Source organism: Gracilinanus agilis, chromosome 4, assembly GCF_016433145.1.
Source record: "Gracilinanus agilis isolate LMUSP501 chromosome 4, AgileGrace, whole genome shotgun sequence".
In the NCBI taxonomy this organism is placed as follows: Eukaryota; Metazoa; Chordata; class Mammalia; order Didelphimorphia; family Didelphidae; genus Gracilinanus; species Gracilinanus agilis.
In genome coordinates, this window is record NC_058133.1 from 200,405,173 (window position 1) to 200,422,056 (window position 16,884).

General features: G+C 51.8%; 1 protein-coding gene across 1 annotated transcript; it reads left to right on the forward strand.

Moving 5' to 3' along the window:
• The first annotated feature begins 390 nt into the window (after positions 1 to 390).
• Positions 391 to 15,675, forward strand: ADAM11 (ADAM metallopeptidase domain 11). The gene is made up of 25 exons (XM_044675124.1): positions 391 to 432; positions 1,004 to 1,080; positions 1,280 to 1,346; positions 4,507 to 4,592; positions 4,747 to 4,807; positions 5,328 to 5,391; positions 5,486 to 5,553; positions 6,426 to 6,500; positions 6,662 to 6,733; positions 7,882 to 8,048; positions 9,046 to 9,130; positions 9,307 to 9,397; positions 9,735 to 9,786; positions 10,232 to 10,331; positions 10,709 to 10,780; positions 10,898 to 10,990; positions 11,550 to 11,630; positions 11,824 to 11,874; positions 12,048 to 12,111; positions 12,770 to 12,869; positions 13,229 to 13,348; positions 13,558 to 13,726; positions 13,881 to 13,995; positions 15,356 to 15,446; positions 15,627 to 15,675. The coding sequence occupies exons 1-25, from the start codon at positions 391 to 393 to the stop codon at positions 15,673 to 15,675; spliced, it is 2,112 nt and encodes a 703-aa protein (XP_044531059.1).
• The last annotated feature ends 1,209 nt before the right edge of the window (positions 15,676 to 16,884 follow it).

The following is a 16,884-nucleotide window of genomic DNA, read 5'->3' on the forward strand; positions in this document are numbered from 1 at the left end:
TACTGGCTCTCCAGTGGTGCTCATTGTACCTGGAACCTGAGTCCTGATAATAAGCTGGACTGTGAGGTTGCTGACCCAGAAGTGGATCCATTCAAAGCCACTCTTTGGGGGCAGTTGGTTGGCTTGGTGGATGGAGAGCCAGGCCTAGAAATGGGAGGTCCTGGGTTCAAATCCGACCTCAGACACTTCCTAGCTGTGTGACCCTGGGCAAGTCACTTCACCCCCATTGCCTAGCCCTTACTGCTCTTCTGCCTTGGAACCATTACTTAGTATGGATTCTCAGACCAAATGGAAAGGTTTTAAAAAGAGAGCCATTCTTCTCTCCTCTCTGTTGGCCTGGCCTGTGGGAACTTGGGGGGGTCAGCCTGAGCTCTGGGGAGAGGAGGCGAGATGGCGCCCTCAGACGTTATTTCAGAGAATGCTTATGTCAGGGTATCTCTGGTGCCCGGGCCTTAGGGGAGGGTGGTGCCAACCACTCAAACTGGCAGGAGACTGCCAGCAGATTGCAGCCGCCTCTCCCCTGCCCCTGGAGGCGTCTGTGGCTTGAGGCCCAGGCTGCTGAGGGGGTTGGCTCTTCCGCTCTTCCCCCTCCTCCCCGCCTCTCTATTCTACTTCCCCACACCTGCCTCTGGCACCCCCATGCACACGATGCCGAGTCCTTGGGCCCCTTCTCCTGTCTCCAAGTGACGCCGCTCTCATCTCAGATCTGGTGCGGGTGCAAGGTTGGGGCTCTGCCCAGAGGCTCAGGCCTTCAGGCCCTCTTCTGGGGGATGGCTCCATTTCTGTTCCCCTAATCCTGGCTTTTCCATCATCTCCCCGTCTTCGTCCCTCACATCTCTCCATCCCCCCGGCATAGGCTTGAGCTCCCTGGGGAGATCTTTTCCCCACCTTTCTCCTATATCCAAACTCTCCCTCCCTCCCTCTCAGGTGGTCCCATCCCCAGGTCTCCCCCAGCTTTCCCCTGGCCCGGGCTGGGGCTAACTCCTGAACTCTGCCTTCTTAGCCTGTCCACCTGGCCCAGGTGAGCTTCCTCATCCCTGCCTTTGGCTGGAACTTCACTCTGGACCTGGAGCTGAACCAGTGAGTGTGGGGGGACTTGGGAGGAATTCTAGGCCAGGAGGCCAGACAGGGACGGGCTTGGGGCCTGGAGGGTTAGGAGGCTGATGGGGGGGACTTGGGGGAGGGGGTCTTGCTCCATAGGGGCCAATGGAAGAAGAAAAGATTAAATGAACCCACCCGTCCCCTCCTCTGTCCTGCCTCCACCTCGCTTTGGCTCCAGTCACCTCCTGGCTTCACACTACGTTGAACGGCATTTCAGCAGTGATGGGACCACCCAGCACAGCACAGTGAGTGGGCACAGAAGGGGGAGGTGTGTGTATATGTATGTGAGGGGGTAGAAGTCCCTGGGAGTATAGAAAGTGTATTGGGGAAGGGGAGGAAGGTTGGAGGAAGAGTCACGGAGGTAAATGGAGTCACTGAGAAAGTCGAATTTCTGTGAGTTCTCCCCCATCCTTAGCTGCCCTTCCACCCCGAATACTTCAAAGGTTCCTAGTAAATGTGGGGTCTGGAGTTAAGAGATCTGGTTTTGAATCCCAGGTCTGATCCTCATGGGCTGTATGACCTTGGGCAAGTCACTGCAGGGCTCATTTGTAAAATGAGGGTTGGACTAGACAGCCTTTGAGGTCCCTTCCAGCTTTAAATCTGGAATCCAGTGACCTCTCTGATTCTTCATTTCCTTCTCTGTCAAATTGCACATGCAGTCACAAGAGATTGTGGTTAGAAATGACTTTTGCAAGTCTAAATGTGCTTTAGAAATGTGAGTTATAAAAAATAAAATTTAATAAAATTTAAAAAAAGAAATGTGAGTTATAAAAAATAAAATTTAATAAAATTTAAAAAAAAGAAATGTGAGTTATGTGGACTGTGCTGACAGGGGACAGGGGAAGAAAGGGGCCAGAGACCCATTAGCTTTGAACCCTGGATTTCTGATTCCTCACTCTTTGTTGTTTTGTTTTTTTTCCCTAAACCCTTACCTTCCATCTTAGAATCAATACTGTGTTTCAGTTTCAAGGCAGAAGAGCGATAAGGGCTAGGCAATGGGAGTTAAGTGACTTGCCCAGGGTCACACAGCTAGGAAGTGTCTGAGGTCAGATTTGAACCTAGGACCTCCCGTCTCTGGGCCTGACTCTGCATCCACTGAGCCACCCAGCTGCCCAATGATTTCTCATTCTTTGAATCACAGGGCTATTAAAGTCTGAGATGGAATAGCATGTTGTGTGGGGAGGAAGAGGCAACCTTGTGCCCGTGGAAAAAGCATGGGATTTAAATCCTGATGACTGTTTACCATCTGTGTGACTCGGGACAAGTCACTTCTCACCTCTCCAGGCCTCAGTTTCCCCATCTGTAAACAGAAGATCTCTCAGGAGCTCCAAATCCTAGGCTCCTATGAGGGAGGGAAGAGAGCATGCCATCATCTTTCTGGACTCCATGGATGTGCCTTCACATCTGGAGGGTGGAAGCCAGTGGTGGTCATTGAAGAAATAGCCTCCGCTTCCTTCCTGTCCTTTGTCATCATTCATCTTTTGCCAAGGACCGCTGGGGACTTTCTGGCTGTCCTCAGAAACACCTGGGCCCCCTTCTCCTTCTCCAGTTGCTAAAGGGGCCTGGGCAGAGATGAATGAGTTTCTATAAATAGCCCACTCCTCCCCTCTCCTTAGGCGGAAGTAATAACTGGGGCAGAAGTAATTTCCCAGGAAGTGAAGAGAATGGGGGGAAGGGGAAAGCTGGAGGCAGGAGGAGCTGGGAAGGGGTTCACCCCACTGCCAGAGCACCAGGAATGGGGGAGAGCCTGGAAAAATCCCTTTACAGCATCACAGACACCCTCCAGTTCGGGGCTGTCACACTCAAATAGAATAGGCATCCTATTGACTTAGAAAACCACAAATTAACATTATCAATATTATGTTGTATTTTTGTTTAGTTTGTTAAACATTTCTCAGTTACATTTTAATCCAGTATGAAAGGCTCCAGGGGCTCTCAAGTTTATAAATCTGGTCTAGTCTAATGCATGCACTAGGGGAATCCCCACTATTATATACCCTGCCAGTGGTCACCCAGGGTCATCCATGATTCTGCCCTGATGGTGCAACCATTAATTGACCCTCAGATGGAGCCAGAATTTCTGGAATTCTCTCCTTTTACACGGCTGTCACTCTAGTTTAGGCTCATATCACCTCACTCCTGAACTATTGTAATAGCCTTCTAATTATTTGCTAGTCTTCCTGCCTCCATTTCTTCTCTACTGAAGCCAGGCATTGCATTCTTCTGCTCAGAAATCTTCAGTGGCTCATAGGATAAATTATAAATTTGAACTCCTTAGCTTGAAATTTAAGATCTTTCAAAGTTTGACACCAGACCACAATTTGGTCACCCTACCTTGCAGCCTGTGTATGTGTTCTATATCTTCCTATATTAAAATTTTTTAAATTTATTTATTATATTTTAAACTCTTCAAGGACAGGGACTGTCATTTTTCATCTTTGTATTCCTAGTTCTGGCATTATACCTTGCCCAGGCTGTTGTTTAGTTATTCTGTCATATCCAACTCTTCATGACCACACGGACCACAGCTGTTTTCTTGGCAGGGATTATGGAGGGGTTTGCCATTTCTTTCTTCAGTGGATCCTTTTGTCAAGCAGGCAGAAGTTAGGGTTACACAGCAAGGCAGTATCTGAGGCCAGATTTGAACTCCCATCCAGACCCAGCCCTCTATCCACTGAGCCATCTAGCTAGCTGCCTCCTTCGAATACAGCAATGAAGTGACTTACCCAGGGTCACACAGCCAGGAAGTGTCTGAGGCTGGATTTGGTCTCTGGTCTTCTTGATTCCAGGCCCAGTGCCCTTTACTACTGAGCCACAGCTGCCCTCCTTGCCCACAACAGAGACTTAATGAATGCTTGTTGAGTTAATTTGAAAGGCTCTTAGGGATCATCCAGTCTGGGATTTCTTAACCTTTTTTTGTGCAGGGACCCCTCTGAAGTAATCTGAAGAAGCTGAGGGGCCCCTTCCCAAAAGAATCTTTCTCAAGGCATAAAGTAAAATATTTGGGAGTAGAAAAGGAAACCAATTCAACTGAAATATAATTGCCAAAATAGGAATTGAAACAAGTTCACGGATCCCAGGTTAAGAACTCTTGCTGTAGTCTAATCTTCCCATTTTACAGGAAAGTGGGGGCCAGAGATGACAAATAACTTGCCAAAAGGACACGGTCAGGTAGCAGAACAGAGACCTGAACCTAGGCTAGGGCTTTGAGCCACATAAGTAAGTGCCTGAACAGAGGAGTTGGCTAGACAACATACAGAGGAAGTGGCTAGACACCATACAGATCCTTCCAGCATCACCCTCGTCCAGGCCCTTGGCCCCATGAGATGATGCCCCGAGAGGGGAGCCCAGAGGAGGCAGGTAGGACGAGGACTTCACTAATCTCCTTTGCTCTGGCTCTTTCAGGGGGCCGGGGACCATTGCTATTACCAGGGAAAGCTTCGGGATAATCCCGGCTCCTTTGCTGCCATTTCTACCTGTCAGGGACTACAGTGAGTACTGGGGCCACTGGGCGCAGATGGAGGAACCCCTCGGATTCCCTCTGGCTTTTGCTTCTCTCTGGCCACTTCCCCATTCCCTGGAACTAGCTGTGGGCTGGAGGGGAGGTTGGGAGATGGGGAGAACTAATCCTTACTTCTCTTACAGTGGAGTCTTCTCTGATGGAAATTTCACTTATACCTTGGAGCCTCAGGGAGAAGCATCCAAGGTAAGGCAAGGACAGTGGGTAATCTCCTCCTAACCCCTAGGGCCTGCCTCTTGAGGTCTCTATAGGTCTCACTCCCCCCAGAAACCCTGGGGATTGCCATTCTTTCCCTGAGGGGCATGCCAGCCTCCCCCCCCTCATGCCCCCTTGCCATCCTCCCATAATTCAGCTCACTCCTGTTCTTCACTTTCTTTATTCTTCTGGCACCCCAGTCATAGTCAGGTAACCCCAGCTGCAGTATTCCTGCCTGTCCCCCCAGTAACCTCAGAACTGACTCCAGTGTCTGCCTCTCTCCCTCCTGCCTCCACCTCCTGGTCCCGGCCTCCCAAGGGCCTGACCTCAGAATCCGAGGAGCTGGGAGATCGGATCTGCCATACTGACATGGGAGCCTTGGCTCTTCACCTCTGGGTGGGGTTCAGGACAAGGGAAGAGGGAAACCCTAGAAGCTCTCTCTGCTAGTCGGCCTCTGTTCCCCCAGAGGAAGAGGGTCCAGAATGGACTGACTCCTTCCTCTTCCCTGTAGGGGCCTCTCCCCCACCTCATTCATCGGACCTCTCTTCTCCGGATCCCTGGATGCAGGGAACCAGGTGAGGCAGAGGGAGGGGGGGGATGAGAGATGGGGTATGGGGGGGAGAAGGGCTCCTGGCAGCCCCCTCACCTGCCCTCCCTGCCTCCCCACAGGTTGTTTGTTTGCCGCCCCCTCCCTTCCTGTTCCACCGGCCCTGCCCAGGCTGAGAAGGAAAAGGCAGGTATGGGGCCCATGGAAACCTCAGGCTGCAGAATCCTCAGGTTTCAGACCCTGGCAGGAGGAGCCTGCAGCCTTGGGGACCCCAACGAAGCATGGCCTGGGACTGCTGACTTTCTGTGGGGGAAAGAGAGCCCGTCCCCTACTGCATGGCAGCCACGACCTGCCCATTCTGGGTTGGAGCCTCCTCAGCTTCCCTGCCCACCATGTGCATGTGTTTGCCATCTGCCCACAGGCTTACTCCCACCTCAAATGAGATCATGGGAGGAAGCGCTTTGCAGACCTTAAAGGATCAGCCATTGTTGCATCAAGCATGCAGAGATCAGGCATCAAGGAAGATGCATGAATGGGCATCTACTCTCCCAGAGTACATCGGGCCATTAGGATGGGGTGGGGAGGAGCAGGATGTCCTAGTATTTTTTTGTCACAAACTCAAAATGAACCCCTTCTGATGCTGTATGCGACCCAGGAAAGTCAGATCCTCAGTCTGGGCAAGAGAATGCAGAACTTGTCTGAGTCTAGGCAGGGGTTCTTGACCCTTGGGCATGAAGGACCCCTCTGCCAGCCTGAGAAAGTTTATGAACTCCTTCTCAGAATAATGTTTTAAATGCATAAAATCAATATATGGAATTACAAAGGAAACCAAAGATTAGTGAAAAATAGAATTGTTTTCACATCTAAGTTCATGGACTTCTTGAGGCTCCATGGACCCCAGGTTAAGAACCCTTGGGCTAGAATCTGGAGTCTCCAGTACATAAGCTTCCCAGCTGGCTAGAGACCCAAGTCTTTGGGACTTAGAGTGACTTGGGTGGTTGGAGGCTCAGCTCTCTGGGAGGGAGAAGGACTGGTTCCTTCTCACCCGTCCCTCACCCCCAGGTCCGGAGAGGCCACTCCACTGTCCACAGTGAGACCAAATACGTGGAACTCATAGTCATCAATGACCATCAGCTGGTGAGTGCTGGGGTTGGAGGCAGGGATTGGATGGGCTTCAGATACTGGAGGAAAGGTGAGGGCTGAGAAGGGGTCCTCCATGATGCTGCCCTCTTCAGGACCTTCTCCCTCCCTCCAACCCTCCTTCATATCTTCCTGTCTCCCTTGGTTCCCCCTATCAGTTTGAGCAGATGCGGCAATCTGTGGTCCTTACCAGCAACTTTGCAAAGTCTGTGGTGAACCTCGCTGATGTGGTAAGCAGTGCCCGTGCCCACCCTTGATGTGACTCCCCCAACCCAACCTGCAGCTTCTCACCTTTCACTCCAGGCAGAGCTCTGTTCCTGCAGCCTGATGTCAAGGGTGTCAAACTCAAATAGAATAGGGGCCCCTAATCCACACATAGGGATCCTTGAGGGTTGCTCCGTTGCCTTAGAGCACCACATATTAATATCACTGTTGTTCATTTGTTCAGTGGTATCTGCCCCCGTGGACCACAGCTGTGCGTGGAGCTTTCTTGGCAAAAGTACTGGGGAGTGGTTGGTTGTCTCCTCCAGTGGATTCTTTGGTCAGGCAATCAGAGATTCAGTGACTTGCTTAGGGTCATGCAGCTAGGAAGTATCTGAGGCTAGATTTGAACAAGAGGTCTTCCTGACCCCAGGCCCAGCAGTTTATCTTCCAAATGATGCATTTTTATTTGTTAAATAATTGCTTTTATTTATTCCGTTTTACAGAGGAGGAAACTGAGGCTGAGAGAGGTTAAATGACTTGCCTGGGGTCACACAGCCAAGAAGTACCTGAGGCAGGATTTTCCTGACACCAAGGCTAGCTTTCTATCCATTACATCACCTAGAGCCATGCCTTAGAGGCAGCAAGGACCAAGATTGAGTCTAGGGGCTGTGGTCTCTGATGTAGCTTCAGAGTTTTTGCTCCAATTTCAGGCTCTCCCAGCTAGTTCCATCTACTCTCTGCTGCAGGACTTACTCTTCTCCCCCCACCCCATTTTATAGAGAAGAAAACTAAGGCCCAGGCTACATAAAGAGCTTGGAACCCTGAGAGCTCAGGCAGGTCTCTGGCCCTTGCTCCAACCCTACCCTCTTGGCCAGCTTCCCCCGGTCTTGCCCCAGATAATGATGGTGATGATGATGATGATGATAACAACTAGTGGTTAGCAAAGTTCTCTACAAAATTATCTCATTTATTCTCACAACATCCTTGATATGCAAGGGCTATTATTATCCCCATTTTACAGATGAAGAAAACCAAGGCAGAGAGAGTTGTGGCTTACACAGGGTCACACAGCTGGTGTATGGGACAAGATTAGAACTCTGGTCTTCCTGATGACAAATCCTATATTCAATCCACTGTGCCACCTAAACTAAACCATTCTCTTTTCTATCCCCAGCTGTATAAAGATCAGCTGAACACTCGAATTGTGCTGGTTGCTATGGAAACATGGGCAGGCGGTGACAAGATCCAGGTACAAGATGACCCTCTGGAGACCTTGGCTCAACTTATGGTCTACCGGCGGGAGGGACTGCCTGAGCCCAGCGATGCCACCCACCTCTTCTCGTGAGAGTCCTTGCCCCACCCCACTGACTCTTTCCTCATCCACCTTCCTTTCCTGATGAGGATTCTTCCCCTCTCCAGACCCTAGAGGAGCAGAGACCCCCCCAGACACTCCTGAGAACACTGAGAGAGGCCAGGCTATGCCAGACTCAAATGGCACCCCATGTTGCCTGCATTCCCTTCAATTACCCACCCTGGGCAGTTGAACTCCTGGGTTCAGTAACTTCTGGAGAGAGCAAGCCTCTGATGGGAGCTCCAGGAATGGAGGTGATCTGGAGGAAGAACCAGGAACCAAGACTGGGACACAGGAGTGGGAAGAATATGAGGGGGAAAGGAGTAGCTTCTCTCAGGCTAAACTCGATGATCCTATTCCCCATCATCTAGCTGAGCATGTGGAATCTTTAGAGCCCCATCCAGTCCTCTAACAGCATGACTCTCCCTCTCTTCCTGTCTGCATTCTCTCTCCAACTTCAACTGGAAGCTAAATTCTTGTTCGCCTTTTTGGGGGACACCTTGCTCTATCACCCTAGTAACCTCTGATGCTCCCTTATTTCTTCTTTCTCCCCCCCCCTTTTGGGCGGCCCCTTCCCCTGTGTGTGTCCCTGTTTTCTGGCCCTTGGAGAGAAAAAGAAATTTGATACACACCCAAGTGTTAAGGTCTAGAATCCTGGAATCTGGACATCTCTAGAGCTGGAAGGAACCTTAGAGATCATCGAGTTCATTTTGTGGCTGTGGGAATTGAGCACCAGTGAAAGGAAGTGATTCCGGCAAGGTCATACAGTGTGTTAGTAGTGGTAGAAGTGTTATCCCTCCAAGGGATGTTTGCATTCAAAGTCATTCATTGAAATAGGCTCAGCCAACTTCAGAAATGTCCCAGAAATGGTCAAATGACAGGTACTGAGGGGAAAGATGTGTAGGCAGAAGACCTTTCCAGCCTGTTACATCACTCCATAGATGTTTACTTGGCAGACCTACCAGTGTCCCCCTCTTTTTTCTCCAGGGGCAGGACCTTCCAAAATGCAAGAAGTGGCACAGCCTACGTTGGGGGTATCTGCTCCCAGTCTAGGGGAGGTGGTGTCAATGAGGTGAGAGGCTGTGGGACTGGGACAGGGACCAGAGATTGGGAGAGGAAGAAACAGCATGGTTTGGCAGATTCTGGAGCCTTCACAGAGTGGGTAGGGCTGGTGGAGATAAGGGAAAAAGGGAATCCTCTCCTTTTGGGGTTTGAATTTGATCTCTGTCCTTTCCTCACTCCTTCTAGTATGGCACTGTGGCCTATGTGGCAGTGACATTGGCACAGACTCTGGGGCAGAATTTGGGAATGATGTGGAATAAACACCGAAGTTCAGCAGGTAAGCCTGGAAAGCTTTTTTACCTTCAGATCCTCCCCTCTCCCCAAGACCCTGTCCCTAAGTCTCAAGCTCAAGAGAATAAAGTATGTGGGGTGCTTTCCATCACATACCTATATACCAGAGGGATTTGGAGCTGGAAGGGGGTCCATGTTTTTTACCCAAGGAGCTTTTAAATGGCAGAATTAAAATCTAGGAGCCCTCCTCACCACACTACCTCTAGTCCCTTAGGTGGAGGAAGGAAGGAAGATTAGGAGATGGGATGGAGAGACGCAGGAGAGTATCCTTCCCTGCCAAGGGCAGGATTTTCTCTCTAAATATGCCCTGTATCTTCTTGCAGGCGAATGCAAATGTCCAGACACCTGGCAGGGCTGTATGATGGAAGACACAGGGTGAGCACTTTTGGGGGGTGGGGGGAGTAGAAGTGGGTGCACAGAGATCCAGGTAGTGCCAGAAACAAGGATGGGCTCAAAAGACTTGCAGCTGGACTTGGGGCCTTGGGGATGGGGTGGGGAGAGGGGAGCTCTCCTGGAGCTCTTAGCAGAGTCCATCCACTGGGTAAGCCCCAGGAGCTAACTGGCATGCAGTTCCCAGAGATGACCACCAGATACTGCCCCAGGCCTAGTTTGGAGCATGCTTCCTTCCTTTTCTCTCTTCCCGGGTGCCTCTGCCATGGTCAGGAGGCGCTAGGAGAAGTGAGCACCAGCACCAACACCCCACTGGAGAAGACTAGGTGCTGCTCTCATGGCCCTCGGGGGAGGCAGTGGCTAGGGTGGGGATGGGAAACAGCCAGGGACTTGAGCTGCACTTGAGTGCTAGTCCTGCCTCTTCCCTCAGGCATTACCTGCCCCAAAAGTTCTCCCGCTGCAGCTTGGAGGAATACAGCCAGTTTCTGCAGGAGGGAGGCGGAAGCTGCCTTTTCAACAAGCCCCTCAAGGTAGCTAACCCGGGCCTCTCCCTCTGGAAGGGACCTTGGAGCTATGTGGTACCCCTCCTCCATCCCTCCCTCCTATTATAAAGGAGGTAACAGCTGGCCCGTGGAACCCTTGGCTCCGCGGTCCCATCCCTTCCCTAGCTGCTGCTTCAGCTAGGGTGATGTAGGTGATGGGGCTAAGGCGTGTACAGGCCTTGAATTTCTGGTCCAGGACCCCCTCCCTTCTACCCCTCCCATTGGAGCAATGCGTAGCCGGAAGGGGGGGGGGGACGGACGACAGGGAGGCTACAACTGTCTCCCCTCCCACCCAGTGAGGTGCTAGGGAGGAAAGGCAGGGGAGAGGAGTCCTCCCCGCCCTCCCTCAATCTCCCCTTCCGCAGCTGTTGGATCCTCCGGAGTGCGGGAACGGCTTCGTGGAGGCGGGGGAGGAGTGTGACTGCGGCTCAGTGCAGGTGAGTGTGCGGCCCGGGCGGCCAGAGAGGTGGGGCAAGGCCGGGGTCTGAGCCGGGCTCTTGCTTGCCTCCTCTCCCGTCCCGTCCCGCCCCCTTCCCCTTCCCCTCTTCTCTCAGGAGTGCAATCGAGCGGGCGGGAACTGCTGCAAGAAATGCACTCTGACCCACGACGCAATGTGCAGCGACGGCCTCTGTTGTAGGGGATGCAAGGTGAGGGGCAGCCAGCCAGGGCTGGGAGGGTCCATGGAGGCGGGACTAGAGCGGGGCCAGAGGCGGAGCCTGAGAGGATGAGGAGCAATCGGAGGTCTGAGTATGCGTGGGGCGGGATGGAGGCGGAGCCTGACTTAGGAGAGGTGTAATTGAGAAGTATGAAGGGGACAGTCTGGGGGCGGGGCCTTGAAGGGCGGGGGCTGGCCTGGGCGAGGTGTAATCGAAGAGAACGAAGGGGGGCGGTTCCGGGGCGGGGCCTGGAGAGGAGAGGAACAGCAATAGGAGAGTCTGGAGATGGAATAAGGGTTGGACCTAGGGAAAGGGAATTGAGAATGGAGGCGGTCCTAAGACGACGCCTGTTGTAAGGAGGGCTGGGAGAATGAATGGGACGGACCTCCAGGTTAGGGTCGCGGCGGGGGCCAAGGAAGGAGCGATTGCAGGTTCTGAATGAATGAGCGCGGGGCTGAGAAGGGTGGGTAGTGGGACGGCTTAGAGTCGGAACTGCGCCAGTGGATGGGGACCGAGAAGAGTTCATTTAGTGTGTTATCCCCCTGCCTAGTACGAGCCAAGGGGAGTGTCCTGTCGAGAGGCTGTCAATGAATGTGACATCGCTGAGACCTGTACTGGGGACTCCAGCCAGGTCAGTCTGATACCCCTGTGGGACTGGGCCGTCCTCCCATGTAATCTCAGCACCCCCTTTTCTCACCCCCGAAACCCCACCCCACCCCAATGCTGAGATGGATGGAAGAGGGAATTCAGCTCATCCTTGACCTCGGTTCTTTCCATTGGAAGGTGGGGGTCTGGCTCCTAAACACTCCCCCTTGTTTCTGCAGTGTCCCCCCAACCTGCACAAGCTGGATGGCTACTACTGTGAGCAGGAACAGGTAATGAATGAAAAAGGGAGATGGGGGGGGCTTTTCCTTATTCCCACCTTTCTCCCCAGGCCCATCCCTGGAAAAGTCTCAGGTTCAGTGCTGTCTCTTTCTGTCTCTACCTGTCTATATCTCTGTGTCCCTATCTCTGGCCCTCTGTGTCTGTCTGTCTCTCTTTCTCTCAGGGTCGCTGCTATGGAGGACGCTGCAAAACCAGGGACAAGCAGTGTCGGGCACTCTGGGGCCACAGTGAGTTCTGTACATGCCACTACCCCAAACCCAAACTCATCACCTGAATACAGACAAAAACACAGCATTTGTCACATTCTAGGAAAAGTCCTGATTGGAAGTCAAGAGAACTGGGTTCTAAATTGCTGACAAATCTTGGGTCAATCACTAACTTTCCTCAGGCCTGCAAAATAGTGGTAGTGGCATCTAAAATTGTGTTTTGGATCAAAAGACTGGTCTAATCCCATGGGAAGATGATCTCTAAGGTTTCATTCAGCACTTGGGCTCTCCAGTTGTGGGACCAAGAATGAAGATTAAGACATAGAATGTCTGCTGGAATGTCCCTCCCACCTGGAACCCTTCCTGAGGTCCCAGGAGCTCAGAGACTTAGCTAGATGTGCAGAGCTAGTCTAAAGCAGTTCTTAATCTAGGGCCCATGAACTTGAGGTCAAGGTTTTTGTGTTTGTTTTTAATAACTTGGGAATTCTTTGTATTTTGCTCTTTATACATTTAAAGACATTCTTCTAAAAAGGGATCCATGAGCATTATCCAGACTTGCTGAGGGGGTGCCAAAAGAGGTTAACAACTGCAGGGCTAGATTGTAAAGTCCTTGAGGGAGGGCAGATCAGGAAGCTCAGGGTGAAGCTGCAAGGTAAGCTTGCTCTTTTGTCTCCTACAGATGCTGCTGACCGCTACTGCTACGAGCGACTGAATGTAGAGGGGACAGAGAGAGGAAACTGTGGCAGAAAGGGCTCTGGCTGGGTCCAGTGCAGTAAGCAGTGAGTGGGAGCTAACCATAGCAAGAGATCCATCCCATGAGGAAGCCCTGGCCCCGAGGTCCTTGGCGAGGGAGATGGGGGGCTTCTAAGCCTCTCCAAGAAATTTCTGTTTAGGAGGGGGGCCCTGAGGTAAGAAGGAAGAAGAAACATGATAAGAGAAGCTGGGCTGTGAGGAGATGTTAGGGCTACTCTCACCCTCTACTTCCTGATTCCTCAATTTCTTCATCTGTTCAGAATTATAGCTAGGAGCAGGGGAAGGGTTTGGGTTGGTGGTAAGCCAGGGTTAGAGCGGATGTAGGCCATTCCTAGGGATTAGGGTTTACATATCTCTACCCTCTCTTCCCCCTGCAAACGCTCAGGGACGTACTCTGTGGATTTCTTCTTTGTGTCAACATCTCTGGTGGGCCTCGGCTAGGGGACCTGGGTGGGGACATCAGCAGCATCACCTTCTATCACCAGGGCAGGGAGCTTGACTGCAGGTACCTGGAGCCCTAGCTCGTTAGTCCAGCTGAGGGTAGGGGGGAGACTTGTCCCTGTGGGGGTAGGATTAGAGGTGGGAGGAAGAAAGAACTAAGTGGGGAAGGGGAGTCTAAGGGGACAAGGTTTTGATTGAGGGACAAGGGAATGGGGAACTGAATAGGGAACACCAGTCCCCGGAAACTGAAGCAGGGGCTGCCCTTCCCTTTAGGGGGGGCCACGTGGAACTAGCAGATGGCTCAGACCTGAGCTATGTGGAGGACGGGACTCCCTGTGGCCCCAACATGCTCTGCCTGGATCACCATTGCCTCCCAGCTTCAGCCTTCAACTTCAGCAGCTGCCCTGGCAGTGTAGGCCGAAGGATCTGTTCTGACCACGGGGTGGGTACTGGCCTCTCCAAGCCCAGAGACTGATCGATCCTTCCATGCAATGGGTCAATGCCAGTCTGTCTAGGGGGGAAGGGAAGGGAGATGGGGACAGGAAGAGGAAATGGTGGCATCTGTCTTCACACAGGGCCTTTCCTCTCCCTTCCAGGTTTGTAGCAATGAGGGGAAATGCATTTGTCAGCCAGACTGGACAGGCAAAGACTGCAGCGTCTACAACCCAATGCCCACATCTCCACCTACAGAGGAGACTGAGAGATACAAGGGTGAGCTTTGGGGATCTGGAGGTTGGGGTGAGAACTCCATCTTTTTTTTTTTTTTAATTTATTTTTTTAACCCTTGTACTTTGGTATATTGTCTCATAGGTGGAAGATTGGTAAGGGTGGGCAATGGGGGTCAAGTGACCTGCCCAGGGTCACACAGCTGGGAAGTGGCTGAGGCCGGGTTTGAACCTAGGACCTCCCGTCTCTAGGCCTGACTCTCACTCCACTGAGCTACCCAGCTGCCCCCTCCATCTTTTTTTTAAAATATATGTTCTCTGCTTTTTTTTCTCTTTCCTCCACTGAAAAACAATTTTCTTTAAGAAATATTTATAGTTAAGCAAAACAATTGTCTTATTGGCCACATCCAAAATATATGTCTTATTCTGCACTCTAAGTCTCTCAATTCTCTGTTGGGAGACAGGTAACAAATTTCATCATGTGTCCTCTGGAATTATGGTTGTTCATCAAATTGATCAAAGTTCTTAAGACTTCAGAGTTCTTATCTTTATAAGGTTATTGTTGCATAAATTGTTCTGGTTCTTTCTTTACCCTGCTTCAGTTCATACAAGTTTTCCAAGGATTCTCTGAAATCATCTCCATCATCATTTCTTATGGCATATTCCATTACATTCATATACCATAATTTAGGTAACTAAGTGGCACAATGGATACAGCTCCAAGCCTGGAGTCAGGAAGACCTAAATTCAAATCTGGTCTCCAGTTATATGACCCTGGGCAAATCAGTTAACCCTATTTGCCTCGGTTTCTTCATCTGTAAAATGAATTGGAGAAGGAAATGGCAAACCACTCCAGTATCTTTGCCCAGAAAATCCCAAAAAGTGGTCATGGAGTCAGATATATCTGAAAATGGATAAACAACAAAACTATAATTTGTTCAGCCATTCCTTAATTAATTAGTGGGTTCTCTCCTAGTTTCTGGTTCTTTTGCAACACAAAAAGTTCTGTTATAAATATTTTAGTACTTAAGGGTTTTTCCCTTTTCTTCCAATTTCTTTAGGAATTTAGGCTTCAGCAGCCATCTTTCTGATCCCACCCTCATTCTCTACCTCTCTGTTTTTCTGATTCCCTTCCTTCCTCCATCCATTCTTTTTATTTTGTTTGGTTCTAACTTATTCTTTCTCTCTTAAGTAACGATTCTAAGACAGTAGGGCAAGGGTTAGGCAATGGGGGTTAAGTGACTTGCCCAGGGTCACACAGCTAGGAAGTATTTGAGGCCAAAATTGAAACCAGGTCCTCCTGACTCCAGGCCTGGCTTTCTATCCACTGCGTTACTTCATTCATTTTACAGATGCATGCTCCCTCTAGCCATTTATATAACCAAGATCAAACTCCCTTTCACCAGGTCCCAGCGGCACCAATATCATTATCGGCTCCATCGCAGGAGCTGTGCTGGTTGCAGCTATCGTCCTGGGTGGTACCGGCTGGGGATTTAAGTAAGAGCTGCCCTCCCTCTCCCAGCTGATTATCCTGACCCAGGGGTGGCCTCTCCCAGTGCCGGGAGGCAGGGAAGGGAATCCTGGTCCCTAAGTGGTGACTGGCACGAAGAATTAAGTCTCTAAATGGACTCTGTCTCTTTTCTCTCTCCTTTTCCCCGACTTTCTTTGCTCCTGCAGAAACATCCGTCGAGGAAGGTATGACCCAACTCAGCAGGGGGCAGTGTGATGGCATCTCCACTCCCATCCCACCCGCATCATCCTCACATCTGCATCCGTCTCCATCTCCATCATCAGCTCCCATCCTGATTTCTCCATTGGGCACAGCCCCCAGCTCACTCCTCACCACCCAGTAGCCTAGGCTGGAGAATGGCAGGTCCCGAGGCCCGCTGTCCTGCCAGCCCACCTGTCCCTATCCAGCCTGGCTCTTGGCTTGGCCACCCGCTTACTTACTCACTGAAAGGGTCATTCTCTTGGGCCATCCTTTTCCAGCACCAGCTTTCTCCAGGCCCCTAAAATATTCAGGAACCCAGCCTGGCCTCCTCGCCCACCCTCTGTCCTTCAGCAATAAATGGCCTCAGCACCCGGACTCTGGGGAAGGGGGAGCACAGATCCCAACACAACCCACCTGCCTCCCCATCCCATCCATGCGTGTCTGTCATACCATCGGATGTCTGACCTCCCCCGCTACTCCTCCCTCGGAGCTTTCCCTCAGCCTCTCCACGAGGTCTCAGTGACAGACGGGTTCCCCTTAGAGAGTGGGGGACGGGCAGGGAGCCTTTGCGGGAGGAAGGCCCTGCCTCTCACTCGCTGTCCTGTCCCGGGCTCCCCCCTCACCCTCTGTGGTCCCTTGTTTCTCTTCCAGGTCGGGTGGGGCCTAGGCTCCTCTCCACCCCCTACCCGGCGCTCACAGTCACCACCTGGAAGGGGAAAGGACACACGTGCCCTCACCCCACCACAGAGGAGCCATGCCATGCGGAAGTCTTCCGGGGCCGAGCATTCAGATGGGCCCCAGAGGGGCATCTCGGTGGGGTGGCCCCAGCCCCGCCCCCCGGACTCCCGAGAGTGGGTGGGGCTGGAGTGTTCTCCCTGCCCCCCTCCCCCCTCCCGCCCAGCTTTGCCTTGTGTGCACTCGCCCCCTCCCCATGTGAATGTAGCGTCCATCATCACTGACTGTGCCCAGGCCCGAGGGCATCAGTGAGGGAGGGGGACAGCCACCAGCTGACACTGCACTTTGGCCCCCCGGGGGCTTCCACGCCTGGGCTTGGGGGGGGGGGCTGGGGGACAGCTGGCCTTGGCCCCGCGCTCTGGTTTCCTCACTCTCACCCGGAGGCGGCTCGCCATGTCTGCTTCTTTTTTTTAATTGAGACCTAAATGATGAATGTAACCACAAGGTTGGCAGGGACCAGGGTAGCTTTTAAGGGCATTCTGGTATTAC

Bases quoted from the DNA above. Each gene is read 5' to 3' on its own strand.
- ADAM11 (XM_044675124.1), top strand. From the start codon at position 391: ATGGCGCCCTCAGACGTTATTTCAGAGAATGCTTATGTCAGG. The intron at 6,501-6,661 runs GTGAGTGCTGGG...TCCCCCTATCAG, and splicing joins TCATCAATGACCATCAGCTG to TTTGAGCAGATGCGGCAATC. The intron at 15,447-15,626 runs GTAAGAGCTGCC...TTGCTCCTGCAG, and splicing joins GGTACCGGCTGGGGATTTAA to AAACATCCGTCGAGGAAGGT.